Raw genomic sequence first — 27,537 nt, forward strand, 5'->3', positions numbered from 1 at the left:
CAGGCAGCTTCTCTGCGTCAGTACTCCAAGTGTAGTTCTCAGGCACAAGGGGTTCCTTGTGGGTCTTCACCCTTCCTGTCAGGATGCTCTCCCTATACTGCAGTCATCACAGTGAGCCTTGCAACTCAGCGTCATGCACATGCAATGATCATGCTACAGTAATTTCTCATCTAGGTAACTGCTAGGTTTTCCCTACCTGAGTAACTGCTCACTTTCAGTGAACAATGGTCAGTTTTGTTATTGTTTTTTCTTCGTTATATTTGTTCTGAATATATTTATTGAAATGTAGTTTTATGTCTTTTAAATCTTTTGTATGTTTTTGCACTTCATTTTTTTTTGCCTCAACATACTTCAACAAGATTTTTTGCCTCAATGCATTTTTCTTATAACTCATTTTTATTAATACCTATGTAACAGATTTTAAAAATTATTTCTTCACCAAATATTGTGTAGAGCAAAGCACTGCTCCGTACCATACTCCTTTAAATGAATTCAGACAAAACACAGCTCTAGTGTTTTAGTATTTTCTCACCTGCAAAAGAGTAGAGAGTTGTATTAGATCATCCATAAGATTCTCCAGCTCTGTGATTGTCTGTGGATAGGGCTATAGCTCATTTTTCCTACAACTGGATCATGTACTTTGTGAATTATGCATAACAAACTTTTATATGTACAGCCGACTTTCTGCTGCCTCTCATCATAGCTTTGAACCACTTCTCCTACTGTGAGATTGTGTGGGTTTAAAGAATAAAGAGCATTTTAATAATAGCCCAATCAAAATGTAATTAGGAAAAGGTAATTTGGTACCAAAAATATTACATAATACCACATCAAAGATAAATTCCAGATATTTCTTATCATCTGCTATTTTAGATTACCATTTTCCCCCTCCACTAGTACAGGTATAATTCTTTCATCTTGGCTTTTTTAATGTACCAAAGACTAAACAGACTGTTAGCTGCAAATCTACTTCTGATACTTGTCACCGTCTCTCACTTTGTTTCGTATCAGCCACAGTAAATTTTATTTTACATTTTTATTGATGACCACATCATATCTGTTAACATGTACTGCATAAGCAGGTTTTCTTTTAAAAAAAATGTATTTAACCCAGCAGCAACTTAAAAAACAAAGTATTTTAAATTAAGACATTATATTCCTTTTTCAGAGAACATGTAGACAAAACAAGTCTAAAGGGTGATCCAATTAAATACATTTCTATCTCTGGGGGCTAGGACCTCTGAGTTGGTTCTCAAAGTCTGCATGTTTCACATTCAGTACCTAACAAGATATTCCTCACTGTAAGCTTAAAGTAAGCAATGACATCACAATATGCATTACTCTGAGTTGTTTTCAAAACGTGCTGACCCTCTGAAAGTTTCCAAATGGCTTCTTTGTGTGCTGTTACAGACCATCTGGCTAGCTGTAGATAAACAAGTTTCAACATATGGGCCATAGCACATACATGGCTCTGCTCCACTAGTGCAGAAAATTAAGAAAGGGATGCTCTCATGATATGAGTAGCTAACTCATGCAAGAGAAGCAGGACCATGTAGTGGAGGGCCTGACCTAAGTGGCACACAGAATAGCTTAATTCCAGTTCCTTCTCTTCCACTCACTGGGCATGTCGCTGGATCACAGCAAGTCTTCTTTGTTTCCTCATATAAACATTTTTAAAAAGTGCCAGTGAACTCTTGCCTCTCTCTCCTTCCCTCCCTCCTTCTCATTAAAACATACCCATTGTTGGCCTACCATATATATGTTCCCAGCATGGTGCTAGGTAATGGGCATATTGTTGAGAAAAACAGACATGGTCCCTACCCTTGAAGATTTACTGGACGATAATGAAGGCATACATCAAATAAATGAGATCAGGAGGAATATCACAAACCAAGAGGGAAAGCATGTGTGAAGGTCCTGAGATCAGAAGGAGTATGAACAATTTTTCAAGACTCCAGTATTTAGAAACATTTATAGCCATTAAACTGAAAACTAAATTGACAATGAAAATGCTGAAAGGGAAATTCCCACTATCTCCAGATGGTAATTCAATTATTATATTAGCATAAACTATTTGAAAAAATTACCTGCATTTTCCATTCATATTTTTGACCCACTGCCTGCAATCAATGAACCTAATAAAACTATATGAAAATATGATCATCAAATACATGCACAAGCATATCAAGCCCATGACAACATAATCAATGCTTTCAGTTATGAAACAGTTGCTAGAAAATCGAGGAACTCTGAGTGTCTCCTGTTTAATATTTACAGAATAAAACTAAAAGCTAAGGCAACAGTGATTCAGTTATCTCTTACAAGTAAGTGCTTTACTTCTCAAGCATGGTTTCCCAGTACTCAGTCTTGCCAGAAAATGACAGCTGATAACCATAGAGTGAGAATAGGAATAGTCCTTCTTGCTTGAACAGTCATTATATATAAAATGTTCATTTCAATGATTTTCCCAATTCTTAGTTAAAACAAAAGCTGTGTCTTTGGCACAAATTATGTCATATGTGAAACTGTATTAATGATTTATTTTTCTCATCCCCTTTCCATTTCTACCTTTTCCTTTTATTTGCTGCCGTATATTTAAAGTACAGTCTACACATGAAGCTCAGCCTCTATAGCCAGAATGAAGCAGAGAGGTCAATAGTCGGGCATTCAAGTCAGGCAGGATAAGAAGCCAATATGAATCATGAAGGTCTTAATAAAAAATTAAACAACACATTTGAAAACCTGAATCAATCCAACTAACCATAGTGCCCTGTCTTACACTACAGGAAAGAAAAAGTCACTCCCTAAAACCTGTTACAGCACTTACTATACTATATTGTGACAAATCGAGACATGTTTGCCTTCTACCTGATGGCAAACTCTTAAAAGCAAGGACTGTGCCATACCCATCTTTGTCCCCTTGATGCCAGCAATGCTAATGTGCCAGGAGCCCAAACAATGCTCATTAATCAGATCAAGTAATGAACAGTCATTGTTTTATAAAAATAAAGTCACTAAGTGAATGAATCCACAGTGAAATGTAATTGAAACCAGAGCTGTCTTAGCTACCTGTTAGGATTTTAGCAAACATGTAAAATGTCTGCCCTTCAGCCATTCTACAGACAGCAACATGTATGACATAAGACCTTTAATTAAAAATTGTTACTTACGTTGCTTTATTTCAGCTACAAATAAACTTTATTTGATGTAATGTAATAAAACATTTTCAAGTTTAACAATATGTATCTGACCATAAATAATCATTTAAATTATGAATATAATATATACGGTCACTTTAGCAAATTTGCGGTTCAGGAATTTGTACAAGCTTTGTCTGAAAGGACAGTGCCCTCCTCCCCTTTCAGGAAAGGTAGCTTTTCCCCATGTCTGGTAAGAAGCAATGTCAATGGGAGTTAGAAGAAGTCCATAATCCATGTCAGAATTCCACTTTATCCTGTGAGAGGACAGCTTGCTTTATTGTAGGAAAATAATATTCTCTTTCAGTTCACTCTTATCAAATAAAGAATTGCATTCATTTTTCCCCTTGTAGGTACAGGTACTCTTCTATTCTCATCTACTGTCTTTCGGTCTCCTTAGCTCTTAATTACTACATAGTGCCATTTAAAAAATATATATCTGCAAAGAGACCTTTTCTGTTTCCTCACCTGCCTTTCATGTCTACCATTTTTTGGTGGGTAGGGGTGGGAATCAGAGGACAGAATTGCTTAGGCACACATTTGATTTAAGATACATAGAACACAAAAACGAATTCTCTAGAAGGAGCAGACTGGTGTTCTGAAGCATTTCCCAAGAATGGTCCAGGTGACCTCGCTTCACACAATTTGGTTTAATACAATGCAGCTCAACAAGAATGAACATGTTTATGCCCCATCTCCAGAAGCATCACATTTCATGGAAAACCCATCATTCCCACACTTCTTCCACATAACATACAGTTATGGGCCAGCCCATGGGTGGCCCACTGCAGCCTTGTAGAAAATGAGAGTCAAAAACATGCCAATAATCATGTTAATTACAACGCAGTTGGGTACCACTTGAGTTTCACTGCGATAAAAATCCTCACAGAAGGCATCCCACTCCCCTCTCAAGACCCTTCAGAGCACAAGAAAAAGCTTTGCTCATGTTGTATGTTTCTCTCCATTCTGAGACCTGTTCCTGAGTTATACCATAATAAGTGAGTTAACAAAGAAAAGTACATTGGTGGGGAAATCACAGAGACCCTGCAGAAAAGCCAAACTATTTGACAGAAGCTTGAAACAAACACTGCTCTGGGAAATCATTTGTATTAGCTGATGACTGGATTCTGTTTTCTAACATGGACATGCAACATATTCAACACTACGCTCACCGCAGTTTGCTTGGAAAAGCCTTCTGTCATACAACAAAATACATTCTGTCTCATGAATGATTCCTGCATATTCACCACAACGCCTAGACTCAGAAGCATAGGAAGTGTGCACTGGAACTTTCTCCCACTTGCATGGATTTGGACATATGCAAAGCACCAGAAACTGCTTCCTTTCTGGAACTCAGTTCTGTTGGTGTGCTTACTGCTGAGATGATCTGCTATCTTAAACTGAGAACACACAATAGCACTGATCCACAGAAAAAAGGAGAAGTCACCATCTCCCTCATAAGATAGTGTGTACAACAGATCACCCTGTTTGTCACATTTTAGACATCCCAAGAAAGGACAGAAGCTGCATTCCATTCTGCAGACTCAGCAAATGACTTCCTTCTGTTTCCACCTCTATTTTGCCTTGTTTATTTCATCTCCATTGTTCTGCTTTCGATCATGAATCATGACCTTTTTTTCTACAGTAGTCAGCATTTTGTCTAAAAAAAAGAGAGAGAAAAATAGAAAATAATTTAGCAGAACTGTAAATGTGAGTTTTCATTTTGTGGTGGGTGGACTTAATTTTTACAGCAGTCAGTAATTTGAATCATTTGTGGCTTTTAAGGGATTATGAGTATCCTTCAAGGGAAAGAAAAAGTGTTGTGACTCTTTTCATAAATTTCATAACTTCCACAAGTTGCCAAGGCTTTAATATATTTACAAATCAGCCCCAAATAACCCATTTAGAAATTCACCTTTTTAATACAGCTATAGCCAAAAATGACTTTGCTCTAAAAAATCCTTGCAAAATACTATTGCACCTGCCCCACTTGAAAAGAATAATGACTAAATAATGATTACCAGTGAGATGTGCTCTCTCCCTCAAACCTAGAAAGGTGTGTTATTGTAAGGTGTGGGTGCAGGGACCAAGAAACTTCACTCCTCTCCCTCGTTCCTAGATGCTCAGAAGTGGCATTAGTGATAGAGAAGTGTCAGCCAAGGGCTGAGAAAAAGTCCCTTTCTCCTGGTGTAAAGCCACTCCCCTGACTCTGCACCTCCACAGGCCTCAACTTACCACACTACATCATGTGCCTAAGAGCTAGGTCTATGAGGACCCAGGGACTGGGACTGTGCCCCTAATCTCCACCTACCCACCCCATCTAAAGCACCCCCTACCCTGCCATTTGGCTGTCTTGCCTGCAGTCCTGCTCTTCCTTCTTTGAGGTCCCCCTCTCAGCCCAGCCCTTCAGATGGGTGATCAATAGATGGATTTTGCTGGAGACATGGTTTCTAGCTTTTCCCCTCAGTCTCACACAATAACACCTGAGGACAAGTACTGCACTTCAGCCCAGACTCAGCACTCTAGGCTCCAGGTATCTGAAGAGGGGACTGGCAACCATCTGTGCTCCACAGACACGTTCCTAGCCCAGGGCCACTGTCTCTTCCCAGCACAGGAGAGACAGTGCTTTCTCCAGCTCAGCACGGCTCTGCTCACATAGTTCATGTTCTGAATTCCTCCAGACCACAGCACTATCTCCAAAGTCTCCCTTTCCTTGCTACCCACCTGCTAACCAATTGTGATGGTCTGGAGATTGTAGCACCCACACAGACACCTGTGGCCTCTTTTCTGGTCTCAACAGCACCCTCCTTGTGCAGGCCCTCCTGCAATTTATGGCAATTCAAAGCAAATCCATAAGTAAATCAAATTTAAAAAGAAAAAAAGAATCCTTGATTATATTTCATTATCATATTTGGTTTTATATTACCAAATATAAATACTTGTGAATTCTGTGAATACTTGTGAAAAGGATTAAAATTGATAGCAGTAAATTAAAATTACCAGTGCAAAAGTATTCACAGCTTTTCCTCCATCTATTCACTTCATTACCCCAGGGAAAATTTTCGAGTGCCTGATGAACTCCTGAGGTTCTGGTTATGCTGATCAAGAAAATGGGGAAAAATGGGTAAATATTTGGGAGTAGGAACAGTCTTACAGGTTTATACAGGAAAGAAAGAAACTATTATGTAGGAGAATACGTAGAGCCAAGAAGGCAGAGCAAGGTGAAAAGGTAAGAGAGACTAGAAGCCCAGAAGCTAGATGGGAGGAAAAGAGCTGGAGAAAGCCCAGAGTCTAGAGGAGCCCAGAATCTGCAGGGTGGCCACAAGATGAGTGAGAGCTAGAAAGAGGCAGGGGGAGCAAAGGGTTCTGATTACAAGTCTCCTACTAGCCACCACCACCTCTGCAGCCACCCCAGCACACTAGATTAAAAGCTTCCACAGACTTCAACTGTCCCTTACTCATCTTTCTATCCTACCATGCCTGGTTCCATGCTTTGTACATGGCAGACCCTCAAATGTTTCTGGGAAAAACAAGCCAATGAAGAGACTCCTTACATCCATTTTCTACATTCGGAGTTATCCACACAGTGCTACTGCATCAGTCTTGACCATTTTGATGACTCCATTCCCCTACTTGCAGATTCACTGATCCTACTTGCAGATTCACTGATGGCTTACTACTACAGAGTGTCCCAAATTTAGCATTAAGGACTAGGTACTTCTTTGTTGGGGGGTGGGCGGGGGGTTGCTGGCCTGTATACTGTAAAATCCTTAAGAGCAGCCCTGGCCTCTACCCAGTAGATGCCAGTAGTGTGCCACCCAGACTTGTGACAACCAAAAATCCCTCCAGAAATGGCCAAATGTCTACAGAGAGTTGGGATGGGAGGCAAAATTACTCCTGATTAAGAACCATTTGTCAATATTAAAAGTCCAAATTCTTGGAGCTAGCATAGAAGATCCTTTATAATTTCATCTCAATCTACTTTTCTGCTTTGATCTCTAACAGTTCCTGCACCCAAATGCTTAGCTTCAGCCAGATGGTCCTTTGTATAAGCTCCCACATTGGTGCCTTTACAAAAAAAGTCCTCTTCACCTAGAATACCATTTCTGCTCTCCTTTCACTATAAATGCTTTGACCAACTTCATAGACATGCTTGAGTTCATATCCTTCAGGAAGTCTTCTCTGATTAGGGTTAGTGTAAGCTCTGAGTTATTTTCCTTTCCTTTGAATCCCATAGTTTTTCCTGTCTCCACCTTTCCTTATTACAGAAAGGTTGCCATGTGCATATGTCTTAGCCTAGCCAGGCTGCTATAACAAAATCCCATAAACTGGTAGCTTATAAACAACAGAAATTTATTTCTTATAGTTCGAGAGGCTGAGAAATCCAAGATTAAGCCACCAATAGATTCCATGTCTGGTGAGGGCTCGCTGTCTGCTTCATAGATGGTAACTTCTAGCTGCTTCCTCACATGGTAGAAGGTATGAACAAGCTCCCTCAGGCCTCTTTTATAAGGGCAATAATCCCATTCATGAGGGCCCTGCCCTCATGACCTAATTACCTCCTAAAGAATCCACATTTTCATAGTATTGCATTGGGAATTTGGTTTCAAAATATGAATTTTGCAGGAGACACAAACATTCAGGCCATAGCAACATATGTCTGTTTGTGTAAGGTATATCCAACAAAATTATGTGCATAAGGACATGAAAGATATCATCTGTTTTCTCTATCTTCCTCAATGCATGGCAGCCATATTAGAAATTTCCTAAAGTTGATGGATATTTTTAGGCTAATCATCCTTAATGAAGTGGATATTCTGTAATTATAAATTCAAACTGAGAGAAATGCAAAGAAGATACAGCAGACTATGGCCTGTGGGCCAAATACAACTGGCAGCCCCTTTTTGTAAATAAAGTTTTATTGGTACACGGGCCTATCTGTTTACTTATGTCAGTGACAAATTACTCATCAGTGAGATGAGTAGTTTCAATAGAGACCATATGGCTAGCAAAGCTTAAAATATTTACCACTTGGCCCTTCACAGTTAAAGTTTGCTGACCTCTGTCTTAAGCTTACAGGAAAACAACACCCAAGCCTCCAGACTAGCTAAAGATACAAAGGCAAATATCTTTAGACTTTATGTTAGCTGATTTATTTTTATAAAAGGCACAGTAGCATAGAAGTTAAAAGCACTTTTGAACACAGATGTCCTGGGCTCAAATCCAGCTCTATCACTCTCTCTATGACTGTGGGGGAAATCATTTGACTTCTCCACGCCCTTGTTTTGTTATTTTCAGAATGGAAATGAAGAAAACTAACCTATCATAAACTTTTGAGGATTAATTGATCAAATTCACATAAAGTGCTCAGCAAAGTGTCTGAGAGTGAATCCTCAGCAAACGCATGTTATTATTTTAAACTGGAAAACCTTTTTGTGCTACATTTTAAAGATTACCATTTTATGATCTATCTGAATTACCTATGAAAAAATGATTCTCAAGTTTTTTGACCCTATGGATGCATGCAAATATAGCAGTGTTTCCTTGCTCATGACTTTATCTGTTCTTTCCTACTTTATACACTGGCTGCTTAACTGGATCCCCTGCCACCCATCTTTCCCTTGTCTGCCCTCCTCACTATTGCCAGAGAGACCTTCCCATGTTACTCCTGAGAACTAAAACCAACACGCTTTCCTTTTCCTGTGCTAAAAAATGCTGGAGCCAGGCAAAATAACCCAGCTATGTGTTCTAGTAAATAGTCACTTTCAGAAGACTATATGCCAACAAAAATAGCCTACTTATCAAGACTAGTTTGCTCATTAACACTCACTTCACAGCCCTCATCTAGCTGTACTTACCAGTCTAAAGCTATTATGTCATAAACTCTGCCTAATCCTCACCAGTTCCCCACCTTCAAATCACCCAGCCCAAGCCCCAAAACCCTATCAATATCCTTGCCTTATTTCCTTCATCTGAGAAACTACTGAGGCTGTCTAGGAGTGGATACCACTCATAGTACAGTAAGTCTAATAAACTTTACTCACTTAGAGTAACAAGTCATTCTCATTGTCTTCTTAGAGAGCTTATGGCTAGTCTCTAGCTCAAAAATATTCTGAGACTCTTCACTGCCTATATACTGAAGTCACTTGACAAGTATTATTGCATAACATTCAATACAAGCATCGGGGTGATTCATATCACAGCTACCACTTAGGGACTGTGTGAACATAGGTCAGTTACTTTATGTTCCTGAGCCTTAAGTTGTTCTTCTGAAAAGTGGGGATGCTAGAAGCACCTATTTTGCAGGTAGCATGATGCATAGCATGTAGCGGGTGTTCAATAATGGTTAGCAGTTATTACTTTTATTTATCATCTATTATGTGTCAAGCACTGTACTAGATTCTGCAGAAAGAAATCTGATTAAGACACTGTTCCTTCTGTGAAGGAATTCAGAATCTGGTGGGAAAATCCTAACGGTCAATTCAACGAACTCTTACAGGCATAGTAAGATCTCTGGGTTTGCTTATAGTACATGTTCTAGAACTTAAAATTACATTATTTTTTAATGCTACTTTTTATATTGTGAACAATCTCGTGTACAAAAGAGTATATAGAAGTAAACATGAATGCCTGTGAAGCTACACTCAGCTTAAGAATTAGCATAGCTGTAGTCTTCCAACTTTCAGTTGTAAGATAAAGGCAGTCCAGTATAAGAAAAATGAGTAGCACCGGGATTCAGATGATGTGGAATCTAGACTTAGTTGTGACACTAGCTAAGTGTGAGACATCTCACTTTTCAACTCCCAGTTAGCTCTTCTGTTGAAAGACAGGGGTGGACAAGATGACCAGGAAGGTCCCTCTCTGCTAGAGTGGTCCCTGGTTCTCTAGTCTACTCCTCCCTGCCAGGCTCAGTGAAGAAGGACACCTCCAACATTAATCTGCTCATTCTCTCACCAGAACCTTCCAATTTTTCATTCCAAGTTTATTTTCCCCCTGACTTTCAAACGTGAAGAAATCTCCTCTACCTCACATTTAAAACAAAGTCTTCATCAGACATGTTGACACCTCTAACTAGTATACTATCTCTTTCCTTTACAATGCCACATTTTTAACATGTGGGTCACTTCTGAAATTTCCATTTCTCTATCACCATCAGATCCTTTTTCAGATCCCAAAAACCTATTGTAATTGCTTCCTTGAAAGTCACTAAGACTTCTTAGACCAATTCTTGGTTCTCACCTGCCAAGATGGGCAGGAACATTTCCTAAAAGCTCCTGTGGCTCTTTTTCTTTTATTTTTTAGAGGCGAGTCTTGCTCTGTCAACCAGGTTGGAGTGGCATGATCATAGCTCACTGCATAATCCAACCCCTGGGCTCAAGCTATCCTCCTGCCTCAGCCTCCCAAGTGGCTAGGATTACAGAGGCGCTCCACCATGTCCGGCTCTTGCAGCTTTTAAGACCTTGCCTCATCCTGGCATCTCCCCACACTAACCACTCTTCTTTTTCCTGGGCTGCCTCCTTTCAGCCCAGGTGAATGTAACTGCATACTAAAAAGATCATTGTGCCTCCTACCTCAAAAGAAGAATTTATCTGTGAAGGATGAGGTTATCAAAAAAGTTTTACTGGACAGAAGAATAATAACAACTAAAATAATAATGTTACACAAATTCAGATGTAAGGATATCATTTGGATGTCATTTATGGAGAAAGAAGGGAAAATATCATCTGCCTTGTTGTCAATCACATCAATTGCAATTCATCAGCAAATTAGTCTCATCTACCAATCCAACTAAGTACCTATTTTTGGCTTTTGGAATTTTACTGGGTGGAAGACTGGAGTCTATACTGTTGTCAATTCAAAACTGGTATGTTTAGTAAAAACTAAGCTAGCTACTCGTTCAGGAAGCTTTCTGTGATGTGCCTCAAAAAGCTGCATAAAAGGGTTTGGGGGATAAAAGGAAAATAGTGATAAATGACCTTACAGCACAAACTCAGGTCTCTCTGGCCTCTCAGCAAGCTTCAGGGCTTCGTGCATGCCTGCAGCCGAGAGCTTCCGGTTGATATTCCGGTACTGGCACTGGAGCAGGCTGCGATAGGTGGTCCTCAGGTCCCGGTTGAAGAAGGCATATATAAAAGGGTTAATGAGAGAGTTTGCATAGCCTAGCCACAGAAATGTCCTCTCCACCCACAGCGGGATGCAGCTGCAGGAAGTGCCACAGATGAAGGGTCTGGCTGTCGAGAGGAGGAAAAATGGCAGCCAGCACACGGTAAAGGCCCCGACGATGATCCCCAGGGTGGTGGCTGCTTTCTGTTCCCGCTTAAAGATGGAGATGTTTTTCCTTTCATGCTTGAGGAGTCTCGAAAGGTTTGCACACTCTTCCACCTCCTTCTGGAGCTTCACTATGCCATTCAGGGCGATGACGCTGTCTGGCTCCACTCGAGGGAAGCCAGGGAACTTGTGTTTGGCAGCACTCTTCCTGGCAGCCTTGTAAATCTGGTAGTACATGAAAAGCATGACGGACATGGGGATATAAAATGCCACTGCGGTAGAGTAAATCGTATAGCCAAAGTCCTGGCTGATCAAGCACACCTTATCATCATTTACATTCTGAGCCCATCCAAAGAGTGGAGGTAAGGTGATGGAGGCGGAGAGAAGCCAGACGGAGAGAATCATCTTCGCCATGCATTTCCCATTCTGCCTCACAGGGTATGTGAGGGGCCTTGTGATCCCAAGGTACCTAGTGGAGAGATGGAAAGATAACAGATGAACACCATGATCATAACTGGTCAACGAAGCAAGTCCTGCCAGCCAGGTACCAGCGCCAGTCCTCGCAACAGCCCTTCTAGGTAGGCATCATTACTCCCATTTTGCAGAAAGGTAAACTAAGGCTCTGAGATGTTACCTATTTTATTCCGGGTCACACAGAGGCATCGCCAGATTGTAGCCTGAGAGCCCTCTGACTCTAAAGTCAGTCCATGCTTTGTGCATGCCTTATAGTTTTTCACAATCCACGTAGTCAACAAAGTTTAAAAAGCTCCCCCTCCCCATGACCACAGCCACCAAAATCAACCAGGACAACATATCAACTCTGATGTAGGATGTTGTGACACATTCTCAAAACTTAACCAAGGTCTACCACACTCTGGTATTATACACCCAGTGATCACCCCAGCTGTCTTAATTTAGGCCAGCTTTTAATTCATTTTAGCTTTCCCTCTGCATTACAGCAAAAGCACTTCTTTAAGATCACACAGATTCGTGAGATAATTTGGGAATCCTAGAGTGTTGAAATGGTTAGCAGAAAATGATCATTTTTCTTCTTATTATGATTTTACCCACAGAAAATTCTCACACAACAGCCATGTCAGAGGAACAATCTAAGAAATAAAAGCAGCCTGACTTCTCTCTCCAGTTCTTAGGAGAATCACAAAACAAGGGTGCAATTCTGAAAAATGTTAGGGAAATCCAACATTTTCTCTGTGCTTAGTTCTATAGAGGGAATAAATATTACTCCAAGTCTGTGATCAAGGATTTGTAATGCAAACAAGTCTGTGCACACAGAGAAAACATACACAGAAAAGATGTTCTGCCAAATGCTTAATATTTTTCAGCTTTTCAAACCTGTGTTTTCCTCATATTTAATAGTCTTAGAGTCTTTTTTGGAAAGCTAGGAGCACTTGAGAAGCAAAGACAGAAAAAAAGCTGGTCATTTTGTTGTTGTTGTTTTTACTTCCTTTATGTGTATAAAAGATACATTCTTGAAACATAAAAAGGAAAGATACAGAGAGTCCCTAACTTACCAACAGGTTATTTTCTGAAAGTTAGTTAGTAGGTTAGAACTCAAAAAACAATTTCTGCTAGAAATATCCTTTAATACTTAAATTATCCCACAAAAGTCCAAAATCATACTTTCACAATGAAAATTAGCATCACTATAACACTTACAGGAAGACAATACTGAAATATAGTAAAAAATAATGAGCCAGATGTTCTTACTCCTCTAGAATTCTTTCCTTCAATAAGTATTAATGGAGCTCATTTTACTGGACAGGTTCTGTTCCAGGTGTTGGGGATAGGACAGTGAGTAGAAGAGACGAAAATCCTGCGTGCAGGCAAATGGGGAAATCATGTCAGATGAAGGGGAAAACCTGAGGCCATGGTAATGTTGAAGGGAACTTCTGATCCCTTCCAAGGAGTCAGGCGTTCATGACGCTGGTTCTTCATTTGCAAACTTCTGCCTCCCCTTTTCCTTAATAAAGCTGACCTACAAGCACTACCCTTAGATTTATCAGCTGTAGTTAGGATTATGATGTGGCTCCCAAACAGAATGAGGGAAGAGAAAGAGGGAGGCTTTCCTGAGAATGCAAGAATAAGAGCTAAGAAAAAGGCGGGCAGTGTGGGGGAAAGTAACTCAGAAGAGAGGGAGTGAAGGAGTAAGGAAGAGGGAAAAGGGAAGAGGGAGGGAAAAGAAAAATCTAGTCCTTGTTCTCAACCACCTCCTGTGAATGTGGCCTTTTGGGCACCTTCCTTATTTCCCCAGCAGCCTTTCCCAGACGTGGATTTTGATTTCTCGTCTTTCTTTGTCTACAGCCCCAGGATAAATGCCTGCTCTCAAGCCTGAATGTGGCATCCAAGACACGAGCCCAGGATGGTGCCTCAGGTTCACCAAGGAGTGAAGTCCAGCAGGTAGAGGTTACTTTACACAATTCCCCAGGAGGCCACCAGATGGCATTGTCAGACCACTTTACACCTACTTACTGGGAAGGGGGGTGTTTCAATAGGGTAGATGGTTGAAGTAACAGGTATTATGTTGGAAAAATTATGACAAAAAAAGTTATATTTTATTTGTGGAGCATTTAAAAAATTAGCATGCCTGGAATTCACAACCTAGTAAACTCCTATTTTGAGGAAATCTGTTTTCTCTCCAATTTCTTCACACTTTCCTTACTAGAACTATGCCTTCCCACTTAAATAACAATCCCATCTTTTTCCTGGATAAGTAAATAATACAGAATTCACAAAGATTAATCCAGAGAGATTAATAGAGTACAAAGAACATTTCAGAATATTAGATAATCTCATTTAAATGGTATGTGTATTCATTCTAGTACACTTAGGCTGACACATTATATTTCAATCATGATTAGTCCATATTCAGTCTGCCCTGGATGTACAAATTATATTTCATAAACTCTGTTCTACATTAGGCACCATTCTCTAATGATTTCAAGACATCCTACAATAAGGTAGTTATATTTACTTCTTAGGCTCCTCACTTCCACCTAGTGAGACATTATAAGGCTAAAATCAACAGAAATATTACTAGAAAAAAAGATGAGTGCTTACTAAAGTGTCTGGATATAAAATAAATAAACAAAAGTTAATATTTTGTTTTAACCATTAACAATCAGAAAATAGTGTGGAGATGATGCAATTAACAACAACTAAAAACACCTAGGAAAAAGCTTTTTAAAAATAATACCTACAGTCTATATGAAGAAAATACAAAATGCTACTGAGGTACATTTTTTAAAATACTTAAATCCATGGGGGAAAAACTTGTTTTTTCAATAAGAAATTCTAGTATTATAAAAGTACCTATTTCCCCTCAATCTATAAATACCATATAACCCCCAATGAATAAACTGGCATGGCTTTTGTTAACGATTTTAAAGCTCACCAAGTCAACATGCAAAAATGTACAGATAATCTGAAAAAGAATAATGAAGGGATACTTATCCTATTAAAAAAAAGTATAAAGCCACAGAAATAAAAGCCCCAAAATAATTATTCAAAAAGATATCAATAAAACAAGATAGGTTCAAATTGATTCAAATATATAAGGGAATTCAATATAAAAGGAGTCACTTTAAATCACTAGTAAAAAATTGGATATTCTTGAAGTCTCACAACTGGCCAGCAATTGAGGTAAAAGTATTACTGGCTTCTTATCTTTTGATTAAATATAAATCTCACATGGATCAAAGATTATCATGTAAAAAAATTAAACCCTAAGAAAATATTGGCAAGTATTTCCACAATCCTGAGATGACAAAGGCCATTCTTAACTATAATACAAAAGCTTGAAAGTACAAAATGAAACATCAATAAATGTTTGTAACAAACAAAATAAATAAGTGACATTTATAAGCAACATTTAGTTTAATTCAAAAATCATTCTGTGAAGAGTTAAAAGTCAAATCATAAACTAGAAACCTAAATGGCAATATCACAATATTCACAGATTTCCTACAGGTCAATACAAAACACAGCCATCCCATAGTAAGAACTTCAGAGTTTGTAAAAGAAAAAACAAAAAGCCAACCATCCCAATAAAAATATTTAAGCAATTGATCAAAGAAGAAAAACTAATGGACAAAGCCAGGCGCAGTGGCTCATGCCTATAATCCCAGCACTTTGGGAGGCCAAGGTGGAAGGATCACTTGAGGCCAGGAGTTTCAGACCAGCCTGAGCAACATAGCAAGACCCTATCTCTATTTTAAAGAGAGAGACAGAGAGAAACTAATGACCAATAAGCACTTAAAAATATTTAGAACTTCATTAATAAAGAGATGCAAATTTTAAAATGACACATTTTTATCATTTGCAAATATTTAAGAAAGACAAAATCCAATATTAGAAAACTGAAAAAGCAATCATTCTATTACGTTGCTATTGGGAATGTCAACTGAAATAATTCTGGAAGACAGTTTGGCAATTATCAGACATCTAGGATTTTGTCTTAAGAAGATAATTGTACAAATGCAAAATGACTAATGTGCAGAGATGTTACTAAACACATAATAGAGGAAAAAGAATGCAATCTAAGTATTATCAATAGGAGATTAGATATGGTATATATATATACTGTATATAATATGTATAATGCAACCATTAAAAATGATGATGTACGTCTGTATTTACTAACACAGAAACAACAGAAGAGTGGATTAAAAACACATAGCTCTTAAAGATAAGTAATAGAATATCGTATAACATATATTATTAACCTTTCTATATAAAACTGGGTGTATGCTTGTGTGAGCATGTCTGTGTATGCTCAGATGTCTACAAGAATATCAACTAAAATATCAATAGTAGTTTTACCTGAGATGAAGAAATTTTAATGATTTTAAATTTCCTCTATATTTTCTATGCTTGATATTTTTGTAGTGAGCATGTAAAAAAAACCACTATTTTAAGAACAAAATAAAAGATTTAAGAGGATTCTGAGATTCCTAAATTATTAAATGATTCTGGCAATAGAAACAATCTGGTTCATAAAATCTTTAGAAAGCTGATAATTAAATCTTACATTGTTTTATTTGATTAGCTCGTCAAAAGTGCTTTATTATAATACATTCATAAGTTTATACAAAAGAAAAAGAACTCATTGGCATTTAAAATCCCATAATTACTATATAAAGTAATATTGGTATTCAGGGAAGTGTTTCTCTAAATTATACATTCATTCTTCCAAACCTTGTATAGGATAAATCTTACCTTCAAGGGTGAGAAAGAAAAAAAGAAAAAAAAACTAGACTGATTTTTAATATTCCTTAAGTATGCATGTTTAATATTTAATCACACTAACATTTTATCCTCACTGTTAATTAGAAAGCAGGATGCTTATAAAGCCTTCAAAATTTTACTGTAAAATGCAAACGAATGTTAAAGTACAGTAAATCTCAGGGACGAAAGCACTAAAGTATTATATAATTGAGGAATATATGCAACTCACAATAGGGGTGCCATTGAAGTACAGGTTCAGAGAAAAAGAGGATTAGGGAGTTATAATCTGCATAGAGAGGGATCGGAGGTAAATTAACTCTGCTGCCTGTCTTCCATTCTAACTGTATAGAAATGGTAGATAATGGTTCTTTAATTAAATGGCTTCTTCTGAGTTTCACTGCTATAGAATGATAATTTAGGGAGTAAAAGAAACTAGGTAGAATTATTCTGAAATATGGTGGTTTTTTAGAGCGTTCAGCTTAAAAAGCGTTCACACACTTAGAACACCTCCTCCAGGAGATTCCTCCCTTGCAGTTGGCAAAATCCACTAGAATCTCCGGCTGATGTCAGTGGCTGCTGAAACTGCCAGATTATCAGAATCACTCAGGAGCTTTAGAAACATGCAGATTCCCAAGCCACTATTCTCATTCAAGGATTGGAGACCTAGGACTTTGTGTTTAGGATTGACTGTTCTGGGTCTTTATCCCCCACACTGCTGTCAAAGCAGCCTTCTCCCATTCAATTACAAGGACTTTATACTTACCACATGAAGGGCTTTACTTGACTGTATATTTCATCTGAACAGTTTGCTTCCAGTTTAGCCTAACAAAATCATTATGAATCATGTTTCCATTATCTCAGCTATTAGATTTATTTCCCAGTCCTGTGCTAAATGAGATATGTGTGGTCTTTATGTTTTAATCAAGTTGTAGATTTTTCTTGAATGCATAATACACAACAAGGTTTTTTAAAACCTTTTTGACCACAGTTCACAAAAATATAACATTTTATATAATAAACTGATATGTGTGTATATTTATATTTAGGAAATTAAACAAAAGTTTCACAAATCTGTATTTACCATTATAAACCATTATCTACTCTCTTCTATTCTATTTCAGACTTTTTAAATGCTGGCCTTAACTCACTAAATTGATTTCATAACCCATTAATGGATCGAGCCCTAAAGTTTGAAAATTACTCACCTTCACCAAACATATGAAAAGGTGTTTAACATCACGAGTCATGACAAAAATGCAGATTAGCACAATGAAATGTCACTAACAGCCATCAGAGTGGTTAAAATTAATGATGATGATGATAAAAACTATAATGCCAAGTGTTCTGTGAAGATATGAAACAATTGTGATTCTCACACATTACTGGTGGGAGTGTAAACTGATGCAGTAACTTTGGGAAACTATCTATTAAAGCTAATATCTATTAAAGCTAAATAATACACACTCTATGATCTAGCAATTCCAAGTATATAATGAACATTAACCAAAATACACATACAAAAGTTTATAGCAGCACTGTTGGTAATAGCTCCAAATGAAACTAATCCACTCTACAAAAGTAAAATTAGTATAACTCTATAATAGTAGAATAAGTACATAAACTGTGGCATATATATGCAATGGAATTCTATAAAACAATGAGAATGAACCCACTACTGCTTGTCAACATGGATGATTTTCACAAACATAAGCTCGAGCTAAAGAAGCTAAAAAACAAAAAAGAACATACTATTCAAAACCAGGCAAAACTAGCTGCTGGTGACAGAAGCCAGAATGGCAGTTACCTCCGGGGAAGAGGGAGTCTAAGCAATGAGGGTGCAGGAGGAAAGCTTGGAGTTCTGAAAATGTTCTTTCTCTTCCTCTGGGTGTGTTACATAGGTATGCTCACCTTGTAGAAAGTAAGTGAGCTATTCAGTTATGATTTGTGCAGTGTTCTGGATATATGTAAATCAGGTTTTTTTTAAATACTAAAAGTAAATTTTTAACAATACACTGAACTTATCATTTGCCATTAACCTAGATGCTAACCTGTTCTCTAAAACCAATGTTACAGTGGGGTTCCAATACACTTTTAAACCATTTCCATCAGTGTTTCTAAGCTACACTTATAGTTAGGAACAATAAACAACTTAAATTCCTTATTCTGCCCTCAGCATTGAGGGAGAGAAGTAGATAAAAGAGAGAGGGGGGAAGAAAGCAACAAAATTCAACCAAGTTTGGAAACACAGTAGCAAAGCCTCCTCTTTGAGAAAGGATATTATTATTAAACAAAAAAGAGAGTTTCCCTTAAGAGAGAAAATCAGATTTAATTAAAATAAAATAAATCACTTAATTCTAAAAGTGCCTGTAAAAATTCATATATTATATTTGTTAACTGTTGCTACATAACTAATTACCACACTTTAGTGGCTTAAAACACCACCAAGGAAAACCCTGTCATAAAAAAAAAGAAAAGAAAAAGAAAAATACATGTCTATTAAAGGATTTTTAGACAATTATACAAGTCATGAAAATGAATAGTGTGAGAGATAGTAATGACCCCTGAATTATACTTGTTAATTACTTCAGTTGTATATGGATTCACAATAAACTAAATTTTCCAAAGAATTTGGCCTTTTATTCCTCAGAAAAAGGGGGCGGGGATGGCAGCAAAGAAAGAACCAAAATTTATCAGCAATAATAAAAGAAATGAATGGCATAAAACCTTAGCTAAAAACTTTTTAAAGGTTAGAGGCAGGAAAAGAAAGGAAAATATTCTGTTTTATGATGGTTCTGTGTGGCTTTCAACCCCATCCCATAGAAGCAGTACTCAAGAAACAGGGTGAGTAAATCCTTAAAATTCCAAATAACACCTTCATACTGGGGAGAAGCAAATCAAGAGGGTGAGAAGACAACCTAAAGAAAAGTACTGAAAAGCCATGAAGAGCAGAAGCCCCACATACCATTTTAGCAGAGTTAAGGGCCAACAGAACTTGTCATCTTTCAGGACACTGAGCTCAACCAGGGGAGTATGCCAACTTCCAGAAGACTGGTAAATCCTGAGCTTAGCGGGATGTTGTCTGGTCCAGGACATCTAATGAGTATTCAGAGTAAAGAGTAATCCTCCTTAACAAACTTCACTCAGCTGCGGTAGAATCTACTCCCTTCCTTTCCCCGCAAACCTACACTTCTGGGCAACTGAAAAGTAGATGCACTAAATACTAGCCTAAAAAGAGAAAAATAGCATATCAAATAAGGCAGAATATCGATGAAAATTCAACCACAGTATGTGAGAACAAACATTAGGGTTTAAATAAACAACTCATGTTAAGAATGAGCAAGATTAAACTGTTACAGCAACTACAGAAACATGCTCCAACAATAACAACAATGAAAGGAAAAAAGAAAGAAAGAGAACATGGCTAAGACTTGAAGAACCAAGTCAAAAGGCAAACATAACATTCAGAATAGAAGTTGTTTTCCTAAAAGTACTTTTCACTGTAAGAGACCTTAATAAATATATATGATCACTGAAGTAGAGGCTCAAAGATGTTAAAACAGCAGAATGAGATAAAAAGAGACTGCTAAGTTAAGAAAATAAATTGAGGCCAGAACATCATCAGGGCAGATCGAATGGATGAATGAGCAGGAGCTGAGAACAGAAACAGACAGACACACCTGACCAGGTGCAGTGGCTCACACCTGTAATCCCAGTACTTTGGGAGGCCAAGGAGGGCGGATCACGAGGTTAGGAGTTTGAAACCACCCTGGCCAATACGGTGAAATCCTGTCTCTACTAAAAATACAAAAATTAGCTGGGCGTGGTGGCACTGGCCTGTAGTCCCAGCTACCCAGGAGGCAGAGGCAGAAGAATCGCTCGAACCCAGGAGGCGGAGGTTGCAGTGAGCAGAGATCGTGCCACTGCACTCCAGCCTGGGTGACAGAGCAAGGCTCTGTCACAAAAAAAAAAAAAAAAAAAAAAAAGGAAAGAAAAGAAAAGAGACAGACACACCTGAAAAGCAAATCAATGGCATGAAGTAAAAAGGCTTGAGGTAATCATATCAATGCATATGGAAAAATTTATTCAAGCAATTAGAAGGTGATAGGTAAGGAGAACACACAAAGACAAGACATAATATAACATCTCCCTGAAGAAAAGAAAGTACCTAACAAGTGGGGGGAAATTGTTTAAGTAAATAGAGCTGCAACATGTAAAAAGTATACAGTGATATAATTTAGGACATTTTCCTCGAATCAATGAAAGAGCTGAATCTTACCAGCAAAAGGACACATAACATAGTTGGGAAAAAGCGATATAGAATTATTATCCATGATACCTATCCTAGTAATGTTATTGAACTTCAAGACATGGAAAGACCACTGCAGGCATTTGGGAAAGAAAAAAAAAATCAGAAAATATGCAAGGTAGAAAAAAAATCAGGCTGATTCTCAACAGCAGAATTCCATGCCAAAATATAATAGAAAATGTCTAGAAAGATTGAGTGTATAAAATGTGAAATAGCGGCCAGGCGTGGTGGCTCATGCCTGTAATCCCAGCACTTTGGGAGGCCGAGGTGGACGGATCACCTGAGGTCGGGAGTTGGAGACCAGCCTGACCAACATGGAGAAACCCCGTCTCTACTAAAAATACAAAATTAGCTGGGCGTGGTGGCGCATGCCTGTCATCCCAGCTACTTGGGAGGCTGAGGCAGGAGAATTGCTTGAACCCGGGAGGTGGAGGTTGCGGTGAGCCGAGATTGTGCCATTGCACTCCAGCCTAGGCAACAAGAGTGAAACTCTGTCTCAAAAAAAAAAAAAAAAAAAAGTGAAATAGCATTATGCCTGTTATCTAAGATTATAAAGCTAAGAAGTAGACATTCTCAAACATGAAAGAATTTGAAGAGTAAAGTGCCCATAAACCCTATTTTGGGGGAGGAAATAAAATCCATCCAACTAAAAATGAATCAAAATGAAGAATTTAAAACCAGGGAAACAATGGCTATTACTGAACTTGTTTAAATGCAACAGTAACACCTATGGGAATTATATTAGCATAACAGAATGTAAATTTTACAAAGTAAAAATAATATAAGCCACAAGAATCAGGAGGGGGGCGGAAGCAAGGTAGGATACAGTGTTAGAGCACTAATCAATTCAACTTTCAAAGTAGAGATCAACTGATACTGCCTAAAGTTGTAACACTTTAAAATTGTAACATATAGTTTATACAAATCCAACCTCCTGATGGCTTTCATATTTTCCCATAATCTTTACACAATCTTTCAGGAACAGATACCTCTTAAAATTAGTGCTGTACAAAGGAAAGGAAATCAGTATATCAAAGGGACATCTGCATCCCCACGTTTATTGTAGCACTATTCACAATAGCCAAGATATTGAATCAACCTAGGTGTCCAACAACAGTTTAATGGAGACAGAAAGTGTGGTGTATATACACAATTAAATACTATTCAGCCATAAAAAGAGGGAAAGCCTGTCGTTCACAGAAACATGAATGAAACTGGAAGACATTAAGTGAAATAAGCCAGGTACAGAAAGTTAAACACCACATGTTCTCACTCTAAAATTAGTTGATCTCATAGGAGTAAAAAGTAGGACAGAGGATAACAGAGGCTGGGAAGGGTAGGAAGAAAGAAGGATATACAAAAATTTGTTAAAGGATACAAAATTAAAGCTAGATAAGAGGAATAAGTTCTAGTGTTCTATAGCACTGTAGGATGACTATAGTTAACAATGCATATATAGATTCAAATAGCTAGAAGGAGGATATCGAAAATATTCCCAATGCAAAGAAATGATAAGTGTTTGAGATTATGGATATGTTAATTACCCTGATCTGATCACTATACATTATATGTATCAAAACATCAATATGGGCTGGACGCACTGGCTCACACCTGTAATCCCAGCAATTTGGGAGGCCAAGGCAAGTGGATCACCTGAGGTCAGGAGTTTGAGACCAACCTGGCCAACATGGTGAAACCCCATCTGTACTAAAAATACAGGAAATTAGCCAGGCGTGTTGGTGGGCATCTGTAATCCCAGCTACTTGGAAGGCTGAGGAGGGAGAATTGCTTGAACCCGGGAAGTGTACGTTGCAGTGAGCCGAGATTGCGCCATTGAACTGCAGCCTGCGCAACAGAGTGAGACTCTGTCTCAAAAAAATAAAATAAAATAAACATGTACCCTATAAATATGTACAATTATTATGTGTCAAAAAAATTAAATGAAAAAATAGTAGCTCTGACTGAAAGTTCTACTTCAGTTTATTTTTCTTGTTTTAAATTCAAGTAAACTTAGTTTTAATATTTTGTTAAAGTAACATGTATAGTGTGATATCATTTTTATAATTTTTTTAATCAATCAACTTTCTATCTACCTGTCATTGAATCAACTAACCAGCTAGCCAGCCATCCTCCTAAGTGGACATAAGCATAAAGAAACATCTAAAATGATACTTACTACATGTTATTTATTTTATTTTTCTGCCTAAGAGTTTAGATGATTTGTTTTCTTCTTCATATTTTTTATAATTGAATTTTCATAATGAGCACAGACAGTTTTCAAAAAATTAAAGAATTACTCTAAAATACTGCAAAGCTTTATTTTTTCTTTTTGGACTGTTTCTACCTTATCACTTTCTCTTTTTTAATATACATATATATTGTGAAATGATTACCACAGTAAAGTTAGGTACAGAATGGAACTCTGATGGACTCTTCCAGGATTTTAAATTCAAAACTCAAGTGTTTCAGTTAGTGAAGGAGGCTTCTGATCTTTCCAGGCATGTAGATGTCTTTAAGGATGCAATCAGGCCTCCTCGTCACAAGTGTGTGGCCATCTATGGGCCACATAGATGTGTTACTATGTGAGGTAACACATCTATTACCTCACATAGTTACCATTTTGTGTGTATGCGTGTATGCGTGTGTGTGTGTGTGTGTGGTGAGGTTTACTCTCTTAGCAAATTTCAAGTATACAATACACTATTGTTAACTACAGTCACCATGCTGTACATTAGATTCCCATACCTTATCCTACAACTAAAAGTTTGGACCAACATATCCCCATTTCCCACATCCCCATCCCCCTGCCAACAACCATGCTACTCTCTGTTTCTGAGTTTCACTTTTTAGATTCCACAAACAAATGAGATTATGCAGTATTTGTCTTTCTCTATCTGACTTATTTCACTTAGCATAATGCCCTGAAGGTTCATCTATGTTATTGCAAATGGCAGGATTGCCTTCTTTTGTAGCTGAAAAATATTCTATTGTGTATATATACCACATTTTCTTTATCCACTCATCCCTTGACAGACACTTAGATTGCTTCCATAGCTTGGCTATAGTAAATAGTGGGCTATTAACATGGGAGTGCAGATATCTCTTCAACATACTAGCTTCATTTCCTTTGGACATATACCCAGAAGTAGAAGCACTGGATCATATGGCAGTTAGTTGTATTTTTATTTTTTAAGGAACCTCCATACTGTTTTCCATAAAGGCTGTACTAACTTACATTCTCACCAACAAGTGCACAGGGGTTCCCTTTTCTCCGCATCCTCATGAACACTCATTATTTCTTGTCTTTTTGATAACAGCTATCCCAAAAAGTGTGAGGTGATCGCTCATTGTGGTTCTGTTTATGTTTCCCTGATGATAAGTGATGTTGAGCACCTTTTCATGTACCTGTTGTCCATATGTATGTCTTCTTTGGAAAAATGTCTATTCAGGTCCTTTTCCCATTTTTAATGGAATTATATGGGTTTTTGTTGTTGAGTGATATGGGTTCTTTAAATATTTTGAGTATTAACCTCTCATAAGATACATGGTTTCTGAATATTTTCTCCCATTCTGTACATGGCCTTTTCATGTTGTTAACTGTTTCCTTTTATGTGAAGAAGGTTTTTATTTTAATGTAGTCCCATTTATTTTTGCTTTTGTTGCTTGTCCTTTGGTGTTATGTTCAAAAATATCACTGCCAATATCGATATAAAGGAGCTTTTACCCGGTGTTTTCTTCTTGGAGTTTTATGGTGTCAGATACTACATTTAAATCGTTAAGCAATTTCAAGTTAATTTTTGGGAGTGGTGTAAGATAAGGATTGGATTTCATTCTTTTACATGTGGATATAGTTTTTTCAGCATCATTTATTGAATAGACTATTCTTTCCCCATTGTGCACTCTTGGCATCCTTGTCCATTATAAGTTGACCATGTATGTGGAGGTTTCCATGGATTCCATGCTGTCAATTCTGTTACATTGATCTATGTGTCTGTTTTTATGCCAGTACCATATTGTTTTCAGTACCATTTTGTAATATAGTTTTAAATGAGGAAATGTGATGCCTCGAGCTTTATTCTTCTTTCTCATGATTGCTTTGTCTGTCTGGGGTCTTTTCTGATTCCATATGAATTTTAGGATTGTTTTGTTTCTGTGAAAAATGCCATTGGAATTTTGATAGGAGTTGCATTGAATTTGTAGATTGTGCTGGATTTTACGGGCATTTAACAATATGAATTCTCCTACTCCATGTACATGGGGTATCTAGACATTTATTTGTGTCTTCTTCAATTTCCTTCATCAATGTCTTATAGATTTCAGTACCTAACATCTTTCACCTTCTTGGTTAGATTTATTCCTAAGGATTTTATTGGTTTTGATGCTACTATAATTGGAATTGTTTTATTTCTTTTTTTATAAGATGCATAGATAAAACTTAGTCATTTTTAAATTTTACTTTGAGTTCTGGGATACGTGTGCAGAACATGCAGGTTTGTTACATACGTATACATGTGCCATGGTGGTTTGCTGCACCTATCAACCCATCATCTAGGTTTTAAGGCCTACATGCATTAGGTATTTCTCCTAATGCTCTCCCTCCTCTTGCCCCCCATCCCCCAACAGGCTCCAGTGTGTGTTGTTCCCTTCCCTGTGTCCATGAGTTCTCACTGTTCAACTCCTACTTATGAGTGAGAACATGCAGTGTTTGGTTTTCTTTCCTGTGTTAGTTTGCTGAGGATGATGGCTTCCAGCTTCACCCATGTCCCTGCAAAGGACATGATCTCATTCTTTTTTATGGCTGCACAGTATTCCATGGTGTATATGTACCACGTTTTCTTTATCCGGTCTATCATTGACGAGCATTTGGGTTGGTCTTTACTAATGTAAATAGTGTTGCAGTAAACATATGTTTGCATGTGTCTTTATAGTAGAATAATTTATATTCCTTTGGGTATATACCCAGTAATGGGATTGCTGGGTCAAATGGTATTTCTGCTTCTAGGTCCTTGAGGAATCGCCACACTGTCTTCCACAATGGTTGAACTAATTTACATTCCCACCAACAGTGTGAAAGCATTCCTATTTCTCCACAGGCTCACCAGAATCTATTGTTTTTGGACTTTTTAATAATTGCCATTCTGACTGGCCGGAGATGGTATCTCATTGTGGTTTTGATTTGCATTTCTCTAATGATCAGTGATGTGCAGCTTTTCTTCCTATGTTTGTTGGCCACATAATGTCTTCTTTTGAGAAGTATCTGTTCATATCCTTTGCCCATTTTTTGATGCGGTTGCTTGTTTTTTTCTTGTAAATTTGTTTAAGTTCCTTGTAGATTCTGGATATTAGACCTTTGTCAGATGGGTAGATTGCAAAAATTTTCTCCCATTCTGTAAGTTGTCTGATCACTCTGTGGCTTTCTTTTTCAGATAGTTTGTTATTACTCTATGGAAATGCAACTAATTTGTATGTGTTGCTTTTGTATCTCACAACTTTACTAAATTCACTTATTAGTTCTTAGTTTTTGGCAGAGTTTTGGTACAGTTTTTTTTCAGTGGAGTCTTTAGAGTTTTCTACATATAAGATCATCATGTCACCTGAAAACAGAAACAATTTTACTTCTTCTTTTCTAATTTGAATGCTTTTTATTTCTTTTTCTTGCCTAATTAGTATGGCTAGGACTTCCAGCACTATGTTGAACAGAAGTGGTGCAAGTGGACAACCCTGTCTTATTCCCAATATTAAAGAAAACAATTTCAGCTTTACACCACTGAGTATGATGTTAACTAAAAGGATGTTGAATTGTGTCAAATGCTTTTTATTCATCTGCTGACATAATTATATTATTTTTATCTTTCCTCCTGCTAATGTGGTGTATCATATTTATTGATTTGCATATATTGGACCATCTTTTGCTAGTATTAATATTATGCTGAGGATTTTTGCATCTATGTTCATCAGAGATATTGGCCTATAATTTTATTTTCTCATACAGTCCTCATCCAACTATGGTATCAAGGTAATGTTAGCCGCATAAAATGGATTTGGAAGTGTTCCTTCCTGTTCAACTTTTTGGAAGAGTTTGAGAATAATTCACATTAACTCTTCCTTAAATGTTGGGTAGATTCCCCAGTGAAGTCATCTGGCTCTGGACTTTAGTTTGTTGGGAGGTTTTTTATTATTGATTCAATTGACTTACTAGTTATTGGTCTGTTCAGATTTTCTCTTTCTTCCTAATTCAGTTTTGATAGCTTGTATGTTTCTAGCAATTTACCCATTTCTTCTAGGCTACCCCTAGAAGTATCCCTATTAGTTACTTTATAATTATTCATCATAGTCTCTTATGATCCTTTGTATTTCTGTGACATCAGTTTTAATGTATCCTCTTTCATTTCTGATTTATTTAATTATTCCCTCTCATTCTTAGTCTAGTTAATGGTTTGTTGATTTATCTTTTCCAAAAAAAACTAGCTCTGGTTTGTTAGTCTTTACTACTGTTCATCTAGTCTATTTCTTTTTTTTTTT

At 37.4% G+C, this 27,537-nt stretch overlaps 1 protein-coding gene across 4 annotated transcripts in view; it reads right to left on the reverse strand.

The window, feature by feature from the left end:
• Window positions 1-27,537, reverse strand: part of HTR7 (5-hydroxytryptamine receptor 7) — a 140,885-nt gene that overhangs the window by 20,430 nt on the left and 92,918 nt on the right. The window contains exons 2-3 of one of the 4 annotated variants that reach the window (XM_001143930.7): window positions 11,179-11,934; window positions 3,833-4,857 (exon numbers count right to left, since the gene is read on the reverse strand). In XM_001143930.7, the coding sequence (XP_001143930.1) occupies window positions 4,815-4,857; window positions 11,179-11,934 (799 nt within the window). In that variant the 3' untranslated portion in view covers window positions 3,833-4,814. 4 annotated transcript variants of the gene reach the window in all.

The sequence above is a fragment of the Pan troglodytes genome, chromosome 8 (assembly GCF_028858775.2).
Source record: "Pan troglodytes isolate AG18354 chromosome 8, NHGRI_mPanTro3-v2.0_pri, whole genome shotgun sequence".
In the NCBI taxonomy this organism is placed as follows: Eukaryota; Metazoa; Chordata; class Mammalia; order Primates; family Hominidae; genus Pan; species Pan troglodytes.